The 13,221-nt window shown below is 47.0% G+C and overlaps 5 protein-coding genes across 5 annotated transcripts; 4 read left to right on the top strand and 1 right to left on the bottom strand.

The window, feature by feature from the left end:
• The first annotated feature begins 114 nt into the window (after window positions 1–114).
• Rpt4R (Regulatory particle triple-A ATPase 4-related) lies at window positions 115–1,519 on the top strand. The gene has a single exon (XM_002053890.4). The coding sequence runs from the start codon at window positions 248–250 to the stop codon at window positions 1,445–1,447; it is 1,200 nt and encodes a 399-aa protein (XP_002053926.1). The 5' UTR covers window positions 115–247; the 3' UTR covers window positions 1,448–1,519.
• A 447-nt stretch (window positions 1,520–1,966) lies between these two features.
• On the top strand, window positions 1,967–3,477 carry Gr97a (Gustatory receptor 97a). The gene is made up of 2 exons (XM_002053891.3): window positions 1,967–3,178; window positions 3,237–3,477. The coding sequence occupies exons 1-2, from the start codon at window positions 2,147–2,149 to the stop codon at window positions 3,468–3,470; spliced, it is 1,266 nt and encodes a 421-aa protein (XP_002053927.1). The 5' UTR covers window positions 1,967–2,146; the 3' UTR covers window positions 3,471–3,477.
• A 113-nt stretch (window positions 3,478–3,590) lies between these two features.
• LOC6630579 (palmitoyltransferase ZDHHC16) lies at window positions 3,591–5,626 on the top strand. Its single transcript, XM_002053892.4, has 6 exons — window positions 3,591–3,754; window positions 3,817–3,964; window positions 4,273–4,582; window positions 4,640–4,851; window positions 4,920–5,248; window positions 5,314–5,626. The coding sequence occupies exons 1-6, from the start codon at window positions 3,711–3,713 to the stop codon at window positions 5,417–5,419; spliced, it is 1,149 nt and encodes a 382-aa protein (XP_002053928.1). The 5' UTR covers window positions 3,591–3,710; the 3' UTR covers window positions 5,420–5,626.
• A 57-nt stretch (window positions 5,627–5,683) lies between these two features.
• Window positions 5,684–9,001, top strand: LOC6630847 (cilia- and flagella-associated protein 58). The gene is made up of 7 exons (XM_002053893.4): window positions 5,684–5,868; window positions 5,927–6,146; window positions 6,226–6,518; window positions 6,579–7,027; window positions 7,100–7,416; window positions 7,475–8,436; window positions 8,726–9,001. The coding sequence occupies exons 1-7, from the start codon at window positions 5,776–5,778 to the stop codon at window positions 8,999–9,001; spliced, it is 2,610 nt and encodes an 869-aa protein (XP_002053929.1). The 5' UTR covers window positions 5,684–5,775.
• On the bottom strand, window positions 8,634–12,525 carry LOC6630848 (cilia- and flagella-associated protein 58). Its single transcript, XM_002053894.4, has 4 exons — window positions 11,880–12,525; window positions 11,189–11,806; window positions 10,386–10,702; window positions 8,634–10,303 (listed from the first exon to the last, which is right to left on the bottom strand). Exons 1-4 carry the CDS (start codon window positions 12,380–12,382, stop codon window positions 9,066–9,068), a joined length of 2,676 nt encoding a protein of 891 aa, XP_002053930.1. The 5' UTR covers window positions 12,383–12,525; the 3' UTR covers window positions 8,634–9,065.
• Window positions 12,526–13,221: the final 696 nt, after the last annotated feature.

Here is a 13,221-nt window from a genome sequence, read left to right as displayed (position 1 = left end):
ACTGCACGTCACACAAATTTTACAGCTACTGCTGACAGTTATTCAAACTGCTGAGCATCTACTTTCTCAAACAGTTGGGCAACCTTGTTTCAGCTGTCATTTGCAAAGACCGGTGTTCTAATTTCGTTCCTTTGCTTTTCAAACGTCAAAATCGTTAGACGTGATTTGCAGTTTTAAGTCCGGTGAACGCAATAAATTTGCTTCCAATTGAAATTTGAAAAGTCAAGCGCTATAAAACCAACGCGAAATGTCATCCCAACCAGCTGGACGTCCACCGCTGAATGATGAGCGCGTGAACGCGTTATCCAGCTATCGCACGAAACTCCTGGAGCATCGCGAGATCGAGTCACGCTTGAAATCGCTGCGTGACAAGCACAAGGAGCTGCATTTGGAATTCCAGAAGTCCGAGGATGACCTGAAGGCACTGCAGAGCGTGGGCCAAATGCTGGGCGAGGTGCTCAAGCAGCTGACGCCGGACAACTTTATAGTTAAGTCTGCCAATGGGCCGCGCTATGTGGTCGGCTGTCGCCGGCAGTTGAACAAGGCGAAGCTTAAGCCTGGCACACGAGTCGCCCTGGACATGACCACATTGACCATAATGCGCTATCTGCCACGCGAGGTGGATCCACAGGTGTACAATATGACGCACGAAGATCCTGGCAATGTCGACTATTCGGCCATTGGTGGTCTCGGTGATCAGATACGCGAGCTGCGCGAGGTCATCGAGCTGCCCCTAATGAATCCCGAACTATTCATACGCGTTGGCATCAATCCGCCCAAGGGATGTCTTTTGTATGGCCCGCCCGGCACTGGAAAAACGCTGCTGGCACGCGCCATTGCCTCCCAGCTGGATGCCAACTTCCTGAAGGTCGTCTCCTCGGCCATTGTGGACAAGTATATTGGCGAGAGTGCACGTCTCATACGCGAGATGTTCTCCTATGCACGCGACCATCAGCCGTGCATCATTTTCATGGACGAGATCGATGCCATTGGCGGGCGTCGCTTCTCGGAGGGCACTTCGGCGGATCGTGAAATACAGCGCACACTCATGGAACTGCTGAACCAAATGGATGGCTTTGATGCTCTCGGCCAGGTGAAGATTATAATGGCCACCAATCGTCCGGACACTCTGGACCCGGCACTGTTGCGTCCCGGTCGCTTGGATCGCAAACTGGAAATACCATTGCCCAATGAAATAGCCCGTCTCGATATACTGAAGATTCATGCAGCCCCTCTATCCAAGCAGGGCGAGATCGACTATGAGGCGGTTGTAAAGCTATCGGACATGTTCAATGGCGCCGACCTGCGCAACATTTGCACCGAGGCGGGTCTGTTTGCACTGCGCGAGGATCGCGAGTATGTCATTCACGAGGACTTCATGAAGGCCGTGCGCAAGACTGCCGACAACAAGAAGCTGGAAACCAAATTGGAGTACAAGCCACTTTAATGCAGCAGATACATCTGATAGACAAACGACAAATGTAATTTATATGTGACATAAAATTTAGAGCTAGACGGCTTTACTTTCTTTCTTTTTGTGATTTTAGTTAGCGAATTTCACTCTTAGGCATGGAAAATGCATGGAATGGGATTGACACTCAACATAAAGAGGTGGAACACAGTTTTCTACAACATAATCTACTTAAAGAGATCTATATGAAAACTGATTAGGGACATGATTACCATTCACTGTCATGGAAAACAATATTTCATCCATTTTAGATAATTCACTGTTAAGCGTGGAAATGCCAAGAGAGATGAGGATTTAGGTTCCATAAGCGAAAGTTTAATATTCTTTCATAGGGCTTAAGTGTATGCCCAGAGTCTCTACATGTAAAATGGAGCAGTACTAGGTTTCGCGAATATTGGCATAATCACGCCTACAGGCGGAAAATGGGTGAGAAAGCAGACTTGCTAGAATTTTAATAAAAAACTACTATTTAATATGACATTCGAACAGATTTTTGTTACTTGTGACCTTTAACTACGACAATACAGTGGATACCGGATTCTCATTACTCCGTAATTAACCGTTTACCAAGTAAGTCAACCTTAATTTGTTAAGTGCCTTAATTATGCATCGCATGAGATAAGGACACAGCTTAATTAAGGTACAATTAAATCGTTGCCGGTGCACGTCAGTGCCATGCAACACCTGAAGGCGGCAACACGCCGCATACGCGCCTCCTGGCGGACGCCTCGACTGCGCAGCTCCTGGACGCTGACCAGCCGCGTGGTGATGGGCTGTTTGATAATTGCCATAGTGCAGAATATAGTGTATGGGATTTTTCCGTGTTGTTTCGATTTCAAGCACAGGAAGTTTGTGTTTTGCAAGACTTTGGCCATTTACTGCTTTTCGGTGGCCACGCTAATTGGCGCCTTCTATGTGACCCAGATTTGGGTGGCATACAGCGAGAACAAAATCGATCTGCGCGATCCCATTCAGATCTATTGCTATATGAATCTGTGCGTGGCGCTGCTCAACTATGTGACCCAATGGGCCATCATACCGGAGATCTTGAGTTTTCAGAATAGTTTGCCATTGTTCAGCACCCTCGACTCTTTTACCATCTCGCTGAGATCGGTGGGCCGGGCCACGTCTCTGGCCAGCCTCAAGATGTTTGTCTGTCCGCTGCTGATGCATTTCACCCTGATTATATACCAGAGACATAGACAACCCGAGCTCAATTGGATGAGCACGGGCAAGTTAATGCTGCCCATCTACTTGGGCAATCAGCTGAACAACTGCTTCTTTGGCGGCATTGTGATCACCAAGATTGTGCTCGTCGAGATCAACAGGCGATTGCGTGAGATTCGCAACGAGGTGAACAGATTGCAAACACCACTGGAGTTGCTGCTGCAGAAACCCTACTATCGTATGCAACGCTTTTGCTATCTGGCCGATCGTCTGGATGAGCTGGCGTCCAAGTATGCGCTCTCAACTGGTCGCTCCATGACCTATATGCTGCTAACCGCCTTCTCACTGGTCTCATCCATGGCCATTAATTTGATTATCACGACGCTGGGCTTCTACACGCAATATCAAGCCTTTGCTGATCACATTCTGCTTGAAGAGGCCTATGATATAGCCCGAGCATTGGCACATTTTGTGTTTCTAGTGGTTCCCTTCACAGAAATATGTTTGGTGGCGCGCGTCAGTCAACAAGTGCTGGACGAAGTAGTTGGCCGAGCTGTCTGTAAAATTTAAATACAAATAAATATTGACTTTCTTGCAGGCTAAGGAAACGGGTAACTTGCTGCAGCGCATCAACTTGGAGCACGCCGACGTGCGCTTCAAGCAAACTGTGGATGCATTATGGCTGGAAGTGATCACAATTAAATACAAATTAATGCCAATGGGTCTGCTTGAGCTGGACGGTTCGCTGATCAACAAAATATTCTCAACAGTTGCTGGCTTTCTATTGTTTCTCATACAAAATGATCTAACACAGCGATTTTCGTTAAAGTAATATTTGTTAATTTATCAGCCTTAAATTCAAAACTTAACTGGCGTCTATCGATAAAAGCGCACTTATCGCTTGTGGTGGCTATGCGATAGGTAACTAGGCACTTACCAACACTAAGTTCTTGGGCTACGCAACACTGTTTGCTTGTATCGAACGGCTGATTGTAAATAAAAGCGTTGAAATGCAAATGCGCCTTTTTATTATTAGTTTACAAAATAAGAGCATAAGTTAAAAGTGAACACAATGGTGCGCATTACCTGGCGCACAAACTCCACACAGAGTCTAGTGTAAGTGTTAGACCGCTTGTTCGATTATCTTTCTGAAGTAAACCTTGTTATTCTCCCGGCAGCTCCACATTTCGCCTACGCTGGAGCTATATGAACCACTGCTGGCACTCGCTCACCTTTAATGCGCACATGAATTCCAGCTATGCCACCGACGTGTGCATGACGCCCATCTTCTGGGTTGTGGACAACTATACACACTGTCTGGGACCAGTACGTAATGGCTTTTCAATTTGTTTACAAGCAGCTCATGGGCAGCGTTGCCAACTGCCTTTTTAAAAAAGCTGAATTGGCTAAACCAAGCTAAATTACTGACAGCCAAAAATAGTTGTTTCTGGCTAAATACATATGAAAATAGCCAAATTCAACTGGTAAATAGCTTAACTAAGGCAATGGGCAGCACTGCTCGCAGATTATATATTCACTCAGGTCCAATTGTTCATAAATTCTCTTGATCTGTATAGTTACTAAGTTAATTGGCTAACCCCTAGCTAAAAGTGATTTCTTGTTTGTACTTTCAGTTCTTCGTTGTGGGCGTGGCTATACTGACTACTGCCGTGGTGGGCATCGCCTATTGGATTGGCCTGCCCTTTTGGTGGGCCAAGAGCCAAGTGGCAACAATACTGCTGCTTATTGTGGGCAACTGGCTGCTGCTAAACATTATTTTCCATTATGTGATGGCTGTGATAACGCCCGCTGGACAGCCACCAGAAGGTGTTAGCCATGTGGAGGCCGTCAGCATGTGTACCAAATGCATTTCCCCAAAGCCGCCGCGCACGCACCACTGTTCCGTGTGCAATCGCTGCATATTGAAGATGGATCATCATTGCCGTGCGTATTGGGTCTGTCTCCGCTGTTTATACTGTTTACAGTAAAGTTTACTTTTAGCCTGGCTTAATAACTGCGTGGGTTATGCGAATCATCGCTACTTCTTTCTATATATGCTGTACACCACGCTGGGCTGCCTGTTTCTTATTGTGTGTGGTCTGGAGATTGGCTACAAATATCTCTGGCTGGATCACAGCGAGCACTGGACGGAATTGGAACCGCTCGAGGGTCATCCAGTCAAATTTAATCTAAGCGGACATGCCATACTTGTTGTACGTTTATTCAATTGAAATATTATTTCAACTCCTTTTATATATATACATATTTATGTGGTTTGCAGACGCATCCGCATGAGTACGATGACATCCTGTTGCCAGCAGCTGTACATCATTTGCCCACGCCCATCGCGGACACGCTGGCCGACTCCACGCCCACACGGCGTCGCATTTTGTGGTTTATGGCCGTGACCAATGTAGCTGTGGTGATTGCCCTGGGCACCCTTTGCACCTGGCATGCCAAGCTGATCACGCGCGGCGAAACCAGCGTGGAGGCGCATATTAATGAGGCTGAACGCAAAAGATTCTTACAACTCAAACGCATTTACATTAATCCCTATAATTTTGGCACCAAAAAGAATTGGAAACTATTTCTGGGCCTTGTGCGTGGCAGGTAATTCCTGTCGTTAAATACATTCGTCACTTCTTCTTCACTTACTCAATGCGATTTCTTTTCAGATCGTTTTGGCGCACCGTGTTGCTGCCTTCGTGGCACAGACCCGAGGGCAACGGTCTTAGTTTTCATACTGTGCACGATGCAATCTTCGAGGATGAGTGGCCATAGTCCGTGCAGCTTTTGTGATGTCATCTTGGCGAATTAGTTAAATTATTAGGCTTAAGTCAAGCATTTCCATTAGGGTGGCATGCCAAGAATATTTATTTAGTCATCTATTAGTATAAGACTTGATTAGCGTTTCCATAGAGCTTGTGAGCTAGCTATGTGTATCTTCTATCCAAATAAACAGAACTGCCGTAATTTACAACCTTAAAACCTGTTGATTGAATACGTTGCTAGGATATGCCTCGCGATATGCGCCGGTATGGCAACTTGTTGCCAGGACGCCAATTTATATACTTTTGGGTTTAGTCGATACGAAGAATTAGCTGAGTTGAAGAGAATCAAATTTTATTTAGCCAAAAATGTCCAAGGCTTCGGGTTCGGAAGACGAACCGTTGGTGCCAGACGACTTTGATGATGACTTCTTCAGGGAGCTCAGCGAGAAGATACCCGAGGTGAGCAGCAGCTTAACGAGAATCTGGACGTTCTAACAATTGCGTTAAACATTTGCAGGCAACTAAGGCGTTACGGCAAAAGGATACGCCCAACAATGCGGACAATGTGCAGCGTCTGCTCATCTGTGGCACACGCTACAAGAATGATCTGCGCATGGAGGAGGGTCGCTCGCAGGAGCTGCGCGAGCAAATAGCTGCGCTCGAGGAGCGTCTTGAAAATGCGGCGAACATAAGTAAATTGGATATGGCCACCATTGAGCAGCTGCGTGGTGTTATAGGTGAGTGTTTAGTGAGAAAGAGAGTGGAAGAGAGAGAGAGAGAGAGAAATATCTATCAAATACCATGTTACCTGCACAGAGGGCGCCTGGAAGCAGAAAGATGCCTCGCAGATACGCGAGCAGTCCGCACAGGACGAAGTGTTGAGTCTGCGCCAGAAACTGGATGCTGCCGAGCAGATGGTCATGCACCTCAACGAAAAGGGTCGCGCCAAGAGCAACAAGCGTGATGATAGCAAAGAATGTGAACGGCTCAATGATGAAATTAAGGAGCTAAACAAGCGGCTTCAGCTGCAACGCGCCTACGCGGCGGAGGTGGAGGCCACCATACAGGCGCTGGAGGGCAAAAACAAGGATATCCTCAAGCTGCTGGATGTATGTATGAGATAAAGCTGATCACCAAACTTGGCCTATAACAGATAATTGCTCGCTCAGGAAACCTCCAGCGATGCGTGCAATTTGAAGCGCAAGAGTGATGCTCTGTCCAAGGAGCTGGCTACCATGAGAAGCGAGGAGACCAAATATCTGGAGCAGATAGCACACATCAAGACGACCAATGAGCATCTGACCAAGGTCAAGGTGCGTCAGAATCTGCAAATACTCTCGCTGAAGACGAACATGGAGCATCTGAATACGTTGCACAACAGCACCTGCAATAAGCTGGCCAAGATTACGGTGGATCTGGAGTATACGGTGCAGGAGCGGGACAAGAACAAACGTGCCTTAAATCAGCGCATCAATCTGCTTAAGGTGCGCGAGGATGAGCTCATCAAGCTGCGCCAAGACAACGCCAAGCTGGCCAAATCACAGGAGACCATCGCACGCAAATATGGCGGTCTGGAGATGTCCAAGCAGGAGGTGGAGCAGGAGAATATGCGGCTCAAGTAAAACCTGCCACATCCTCTATATATAAATATGGAGTATCTGGAATACATTAATTAATTTTGCCTTTACAGAACCCAGCTGGGCACCCAAGACAAGGAGCTGGAGTCCATGCGTCGTGTGGTGCATCATTTCGAGAAGAACAATGAGAATCTGATCAAGGAACGCGATGTGCTCAAGCGGGATCTGCAGGGCGAGCATCAGAGCGCTGAGAAAAACGCCGCCCTATATCAGGAGTCCCAGCACGAGGTGCGCGCGCTTAAGGACATCATCAGCAGCATGGACTTGAAGCAGAAAAAGCTGCAAGAGGACGTGAAGAAGCAGAAAAAGGAAAATGCCAAAAAGCTGGACGAGATTCAGCAGTGGGTTGACAAAGTCGATCTGCTGCAAAGTAAGTGTGCTGCTGTATGGGAAATTTAGATTAAAATTCATGTCACGTCCGCCCACAGATGAAATTCACCTGAAGGAGAATCAAGAGATCGAGCTGAAGCGCACAGTTAGCGATCTGGAAACCAAGTGCTCCAAGTTCCAGCAGCAGCACGATCTTTTGTCCAGCGAGCGGCAGAATCTACAGCGTTCGCTGCAAGCCGCGGACGAGGAGCGGCAAAAGCTGCGGGATCAGTTAATTAATCTGCAGTCACAGATCGAGACGCTCAAGGGCAAGATTAGCTATCGGGATGGGGAGCTGAGCAAGCTGCAGCTGCAAATTGATCGCATGGAGAAGGAGCGTCGCCTGCTGCGCAACGATGTGCGGCATGCGCAGTTGGGTCAGCAGCACACCAAGGCGGAGCTGCTGGACAAGCGCAAGGAGAACGATCGTCATGCCAAATCGCTGCAGGAGGACGAACAGCGTTTGGCACGCCTGCGCAAGGATGTCGACAATCTGATGAATGAGAAGAACTCGATTAGTGCGGCGCTGACCAGGCGCAACGAGGAGTACTCCAAACTCCAGCACAATTTGGAGAATCTGCAGACCGCCCACGATCAGACGGAGCGCCAGTTACTCCAATGCCAGGACGATATGCGTCTAATGGGCGTCGAAATTAAGAACTTGCGCACGGAACGCAATGTGCTTCGCGCCGATCGAGAAAGTGCCGCCGATTTGCGTCAGGAGCTGCTGCAAATGCATCGCCTGCTGAACCAGGAACGCATCAAGGCGCGCGCCCTGCAGGACGAAATGATGACGCCCATGAATGTGCATCGCTGGCGTCTGTTGCGCGGCAAGGATCCGGAAAAAATGGATTTACTCGAACGCATACACATCCTGCGCAAACAGCTGCTCAGCCAGAATGTGGCTGCCCTGGAGCAGGAGCGGGCATTGTCCGAGGCCCAACAGCTCTATGCGGCACTCAAGGAGTTCATGCTCAAGCTGCCCAGTCACAAGGTGCAGGCGGAGCTCAATACTGTCAAGGTGAGCGTGGTTAAGGTGTGCCTATTGGGATATTTACAGTTTACTGAAGCTCAAACCCGTTTTGGTTTCTCCATGGCCACATTATTTATCTTTTCTGTATATTGTTTTCCTACCTTTTATCTTGATTATTTTAAAGAATTACCCAAATGCATCACATGTCACATGAAATATTGACCCTGGCAAAGAACAAAGCCCTCTTCGTATTAAAAATATAATCTGTTCGTAATAAATAATAGTTTACAAATCTTCATATTCTGCCGCAATTGTGGAATTGTGTGTTCGCCTGCAGGCCTGCCTATCCGCCAAGGATCGTAAGCTGAAGGTGCTCATGGCCGAGCTGAGTGCCCGGGAGGCTGGCGAGAAATGCAACGCACAGCAGCTGGTCGAGCTGCGCGGCAGCCTGGCGCAGACCAAAACGCAGCTGCTGGAGGAGAAGCGACGCAAACAGAAGCTGCTGGAGGAGCGTCAACTATGGGAGCAGATGCAGGCGCATTGCTACTCGGCACCGGCTCAGCTGCCACGCACGCTGGGCGCCGGCTTTAAGGTGATCAGCACGCTGCTCTAGAGGATTGGCCTAAATAAATGCACATATGTATACCAGTAAAAGCCACAATCGTTGGGGTTTCCTTTCAAGCGGCAGAGTATGCAAATTCGCCGCATTGCACGCTGCTATTGGAGCTCATGTGGAAGACCTGCTGGTGCTTGTTGGCATGGCTTTTGCGCGATACGGAGACGATTTTAAGTAGCTTATCGATCGCTTTGTTGGGCTGCTGCAGCAGCTGCTCCTTTTTGATCACCTGCTGAAACTCATCAATGATCAAATCCCGCGACTTCAGATCAATCTCATTGATGGCCAGCTCGGCTTGCATTGCCTTCACCTTGCGTCTCTGCCGCTGATTGGCGCGCTGCTGCAGCCAGAGACGGTTTACGGTATTGGGATCGGGCATATGCTGCAGCTGCTCCTTGAGCGTATCGTACAGTCGCTGTATGTCCTGCAAGCGACGCTCCATATTGACACGCTCAACGCTGAGCCGTATGTTGCGCTTGAGCAGCACCTGAATTTTGCGTATCAATTGATATTTACCCGGATCCTTGCCGATTAGCACACGCCAGCGATGTATGCGATATGGATACTTCATCTCCTCCGTGAACGCGGCCACGTGCAGGCGTTCACGATTGAGCTGACGCTCGAGCCGCACAACCTCGTGGCGCATGTTAGACTTATCGTTGATTGCACGCTGCAAACACGCATTGGACATGGACAGATTGGTGATCTCCGTTTTGAGCAGCCGTATATCGTCCACCCGTTGATTGTACTGCATGGTACCGCGCTTGATGGCCAGCTGCATCATAGCGAGCTGCTCCTGCTGGATGCGCAGTTCGCCGTTTCGTCGCACCATTTGCTGGCCGACCAGTGACTTCTCCTTGTTGACCTCTTCCAGGCTGATGGAGATCTGTTTGAAACGCTTCTCATCCTGCTCGATGGTGTGCTGCAGTTGCTCCGCATGCATTTTCGTCTCGCTCAGATCGGTACGCACGCGCTCCAGATGGCGATCCTTGGCGTGAATCTCGTTCTGCTTGTGCTTCAACAGATTGTCCAGCTGATCGATGCGATTCTTATGGGCAGTTATTTCCTTCTCGTTGGTGGCCAATTGCTGGCACAATTGATTTATCTGAAAGCTGAGCTTGCCATTGATATTCTGCAATCTCTGTCTCTCCCGGCCGCACATGTCCAGATTCTTCTCCAGCATTATCTTCTCGCTGTGCACGATTTCCATTTGTTTTTTCGCCTTCAGATAGCTCTCGTGCTTATGATCCAGCTTCTCCTTAAGTTCCGTCACTTTCTCCGTTTTTCTAGCCACTTTTGCTGTAAGTCAGTGAATCGGTGTGACTGAGTCTTTGTATGTTTGTGTGTGTGGGTGTGTGTGTGTGTGTGTGTGTCTGCTTACCTTCCAATGACTCGATTGTCTTGTTCAGCTCATTGCCCTCTGCCTGCAGCTCATTGACCTCCCTCTTGATCTTGTGTATCATGCAATCCTTGTCGTCCAAAAACTTGTTTGCACGACTCAGCTCGCTCTGCACATCATGGGTGCGATGCCGTTGCAGGACCAGATCGTGCCGCAATGCAGCCATCGCATCGTTATGAGTGGACACCTCCGTTTGCAACTTTTTATGAGTCCGTGTGATATCCTCCTTCTGCCGTATCGTATCCTCCAGTTGCCCATTGGTCACCAACAGTTTCTTTTCGAGCGCAGTCAGCTCGTTACTGAGAACAGTGGGGAAACAGTTGGAGAGCTTTTAATGGAGATTGATTGATTGAATGACAAGCCGGATTGGTTGGCTAGCTGACTGAATGAATGGCTGATTGATTGAACGATAGACTGACTGACCTTGATTGACATACTGGATTATATACTGATACACTGATTGATTGATTGAGGCTCTGACTGACTTACTGCCGAATTAGCTCATTGACTGATTGACTGACCGGCGATCTGACTGATTGACAGACTAACTGACTGTCTGATTGACGGACTAACTGACTGTCTGCTCGATTGACCGATTGACTCAGTGAATGTCGGACTGACTGACTGCAGGAACTATTCGACAAAATGGGAGCTCAATTGACTGATTGACTGACTGATTGCCAGGATGTTGATCAATGCACAGCTCGAACTAAAGAAGCTCACACAACGACAGTGTTTTGATAAATTGCTCCCTCAAATCTATCTTTATGTTGATTGACACTTACTGTAGGTGCGCCTCTTGCTCAGCGTATTCGGCGTTCTTCTTAGACAGCTGATGGAATCGACGATTGAGCAGCAGATAGATATCGGCTTTCTTTTTCTTATCGGCCAGACTTAGTCGAATTGATCGCTCCAATTCATCCCTTTCGTGCAGCAGCGCTTTATTGGTGGTTTCCAAATTTGTGAGCATCGCTTTGAAGCGGCGTTGCTCCTCGTCCATTTTATGATTGATCTTTATCAAATTGAAGTTCTCATTCGAGAGCCGATCTATTGTCTGTCGTAGATTATTATTAATGGTCGAGTGCTCATGAAATTTTTTCTCAAAAACGCGCAGTTCCTGATTCACTGTATTCATATACTCCATTTCCTTGCGCTGGCTGATGACCTTATCCTGCAGGCTCTCCACAAGTTGACGATTCTTGTGCTCTAGGCCAAATAAATCCGATTCGAGCTGCTTGACACGATTTTGCTGAGACTTGATCGTCGTGCGATGATCTAAAATGATGGCCTCCAGCGAAGAGGCATACACGCGATTCGTTTCCAGACGCTTTTGGTATTCCTTCAGCTCTCTGGCCAGACGATCGCGTTCCCGAAAGACAACGCCGCGTATGCGCATTTCCTTGCTGAGGGAGATAGGACAGACAGAGGCAGAGAGCACGTGAATGGAAGAGATATCTTATCTGGATCTTTACTTACGTACGACGACTGTCAGTGGAGTTCATTAACCTGGCATGATTCTCCTTCGTGGTATAGTCCCCTTGAGCGTCCCGCGACAGGGCCTCGCGATATTGGGCCGCATCAGTTGTGCGCCAGGCCTCGGCCAACGATTCGCGCAGTCGTTCCATCAAATTCTGCGAATCGGCAGACGCCTCAATGGCCAGCTGTAGCTTTTCATTTGCGGAATCGACCTTCGCCTGCGTATCCTTGGCAGCTTTCACCTCATCCACGTAGTATGCATGCAATCTGGCCAAAATGTCAACGAAAAGCTTCATCTTGCTGGCCAGAAAGTTATTGACAGGCACTATATTCTGCACTAGCTCGTACGATATGGCAAAGAAATCATCGTTTAAATCCTCAATCAGATTCAACTGTGCCGCTTCCACCTGGTCATCGTACTTTGGATCGAGCATCAGCGAACGCCAATGTGCCGAATCTGATTTTTCAACGATTTTCTTTTTGCGCAACTTCCGGTCCGGCATGGTCGCTCTTTAAGTCTGGCGTGCGGCGAATATGAAAATACGTGAAACTAACGCAACAGCAAAAATAACTGCAATCCAACAAATGAAATTGGTAAAAAGCGTGCAACAAAAAAAAAACCCAAAAAAATAAAACACGCCTATGAAAAATTCAAAACAAACAAAACGAACAGAATTAAAATGCAAACTAACTTTAAAATCTCCAAAAAAAAATACAAATATTTGAAATTTGTTTTTACTGAAAATCAGGATTGGCATTGGATTGCGTTAAAGTTGGTAACTACTATTAACGTTTGGTTGAACTTTCTATTTCTCGCTGAGTAAAAAATACCCTATACAAAATACCCGTAAAGGGAGGGACAAGGCACAAATTGACATATGTTCTTCACCTTAGACAAAGTGATTAATGGAACGCGGTAAATATTTGAATTTTTTAACTAATTTTAGTACATAGCGATTGCTAGATACATATGCTAACTAAAGCCTCCTTATTTCTACTATATATATTTTTATTTATATAATTATTTTATTTTAATTAGATAATTTCGTTCAGCCTTCAATTAAGACTAAACAGTTTTCTTACGAATACCTTCTGATTCCTGGAGCATAATTTGGCCTGGCATCTTACAAAAACAAAATTTATTTCCGATTGTGCCTATTGAAGCCTCATATTCCAAAAATATTTTTAAATACAATTTTTCTCAATTTTTGAGCGAGTTAGACAATTCTTCCGGATTATATAAACTTATTATAATACCCTCGACAAGCGTGAGCAAAATAACTTTCTATCAATTTTCATTTCAACAGATTTCTTTAAGATATATTATTAACATACTGAACAC

Source organism: Drosophila virilis, chromosome 2, assembly GCF_030788295.1.
Source record: "Drosophila virilis strain 15010-1051.87 chromosome 2, Dvir_AGI_RSII-ME, whole genome shotgun sequence".
Lineage (NCBI taxonomy): Eukaryota > Metazoa > Arthropoda > Insecta > Diptera > Drosophilidae > Drosophila > Drosophila virilis.
This window is presented reverse-complemented; position numbering and strand designations above follow the sequence as displayed.

Excerpts from the sequence above, each read along its gene's own strand:
- Rpt4R (XM_002053890.4), top strand. The coding sequence starts at position 248 with ATGTCATCCCAACCAGCTGGACGTCCACCGCTGAATGATGAGCGCGTG.
- Gr97a (XM_002053891.3), top strand. The coding sequence starts at position 2,147 with ATGCAACACCTGAAGGCGGCAACACGCCGCATACGCGCCTCCTGGCGG. Across the intron at positions 3,179-3,236 it reads GTCAACAAGTGCTGGACGAA|GCTAAGGAAACGGGTAACTT; the intron begins GTAGTTGGCCGA and ends ACTTTCTTGCAG.
- LOC6630579 (XM_002053892.4), top strand. The coding sequence starts at position 3,711 with ATGGTGCGCATTACCTGGCGCACAAACTCCACACAGAGTCTAGT. Across the intron at positions 3,965-4,272 it reads ATACACACTGTCTGGGACCA|TTCTTCGTTGTGGGCGTGGC; the intron begins GTACGTAATGGC and ends TTGTACTTTCAG. Across the intron at positions 4,852-4,919 it reads GCGGACATGCCATACTTGTT|ACGCATCCGCATGAGTACGA; the intron begins GTACGTTTATTC and ends TGTGGTTTGCAG.
- LOC6630847 (XM_002053893.4), top strand. The coding sequence starts at position 5,776 with ATGTCCAAGGCTTCGGGTTCGGAAGACGAACCGTTGGTGCCAGACGAC. Across the intron at positions 6,519-6,578 it reads ATATCCTCAAGCTGCTGGAT|GAAACCTCCAGCGATGCGTG; the intron begins GTATGTATGAGA and ends TTGCTCGCTCAG. Across the intron at positions 7,417-7,474 it reads CAAAGTCGATCTGCTGCAAA|ATGAAATTCACCTGAAGGAG; the intron begins GTAAGTGTGCTG and ends GTCCGCCCACAG.
- LOC6630848 (XM_002053894.4), bottom strand. The coding sequence starts at position 12,382 with ATGCCGGACCGGAAGTTGCGCAAAAAGAAAATCGTTGAAAAATCAGAT. Across the intron at positions 11,807-11,879 it reads TCCACTGACAGTCGTCGTAC|CAAGGAAATGCGCATACGCG; the intron begins GTAAGTAAAGAT and ends TATCTCCCTCAG. Across the intron at positions 10,703-11,188 it reads GAGCAAGAGGCGCACCTACA|TAACGAGCTGACTGCGCTCG; the intron begins GTAAGTGTCAAT and ends CACTGTTCTCAG.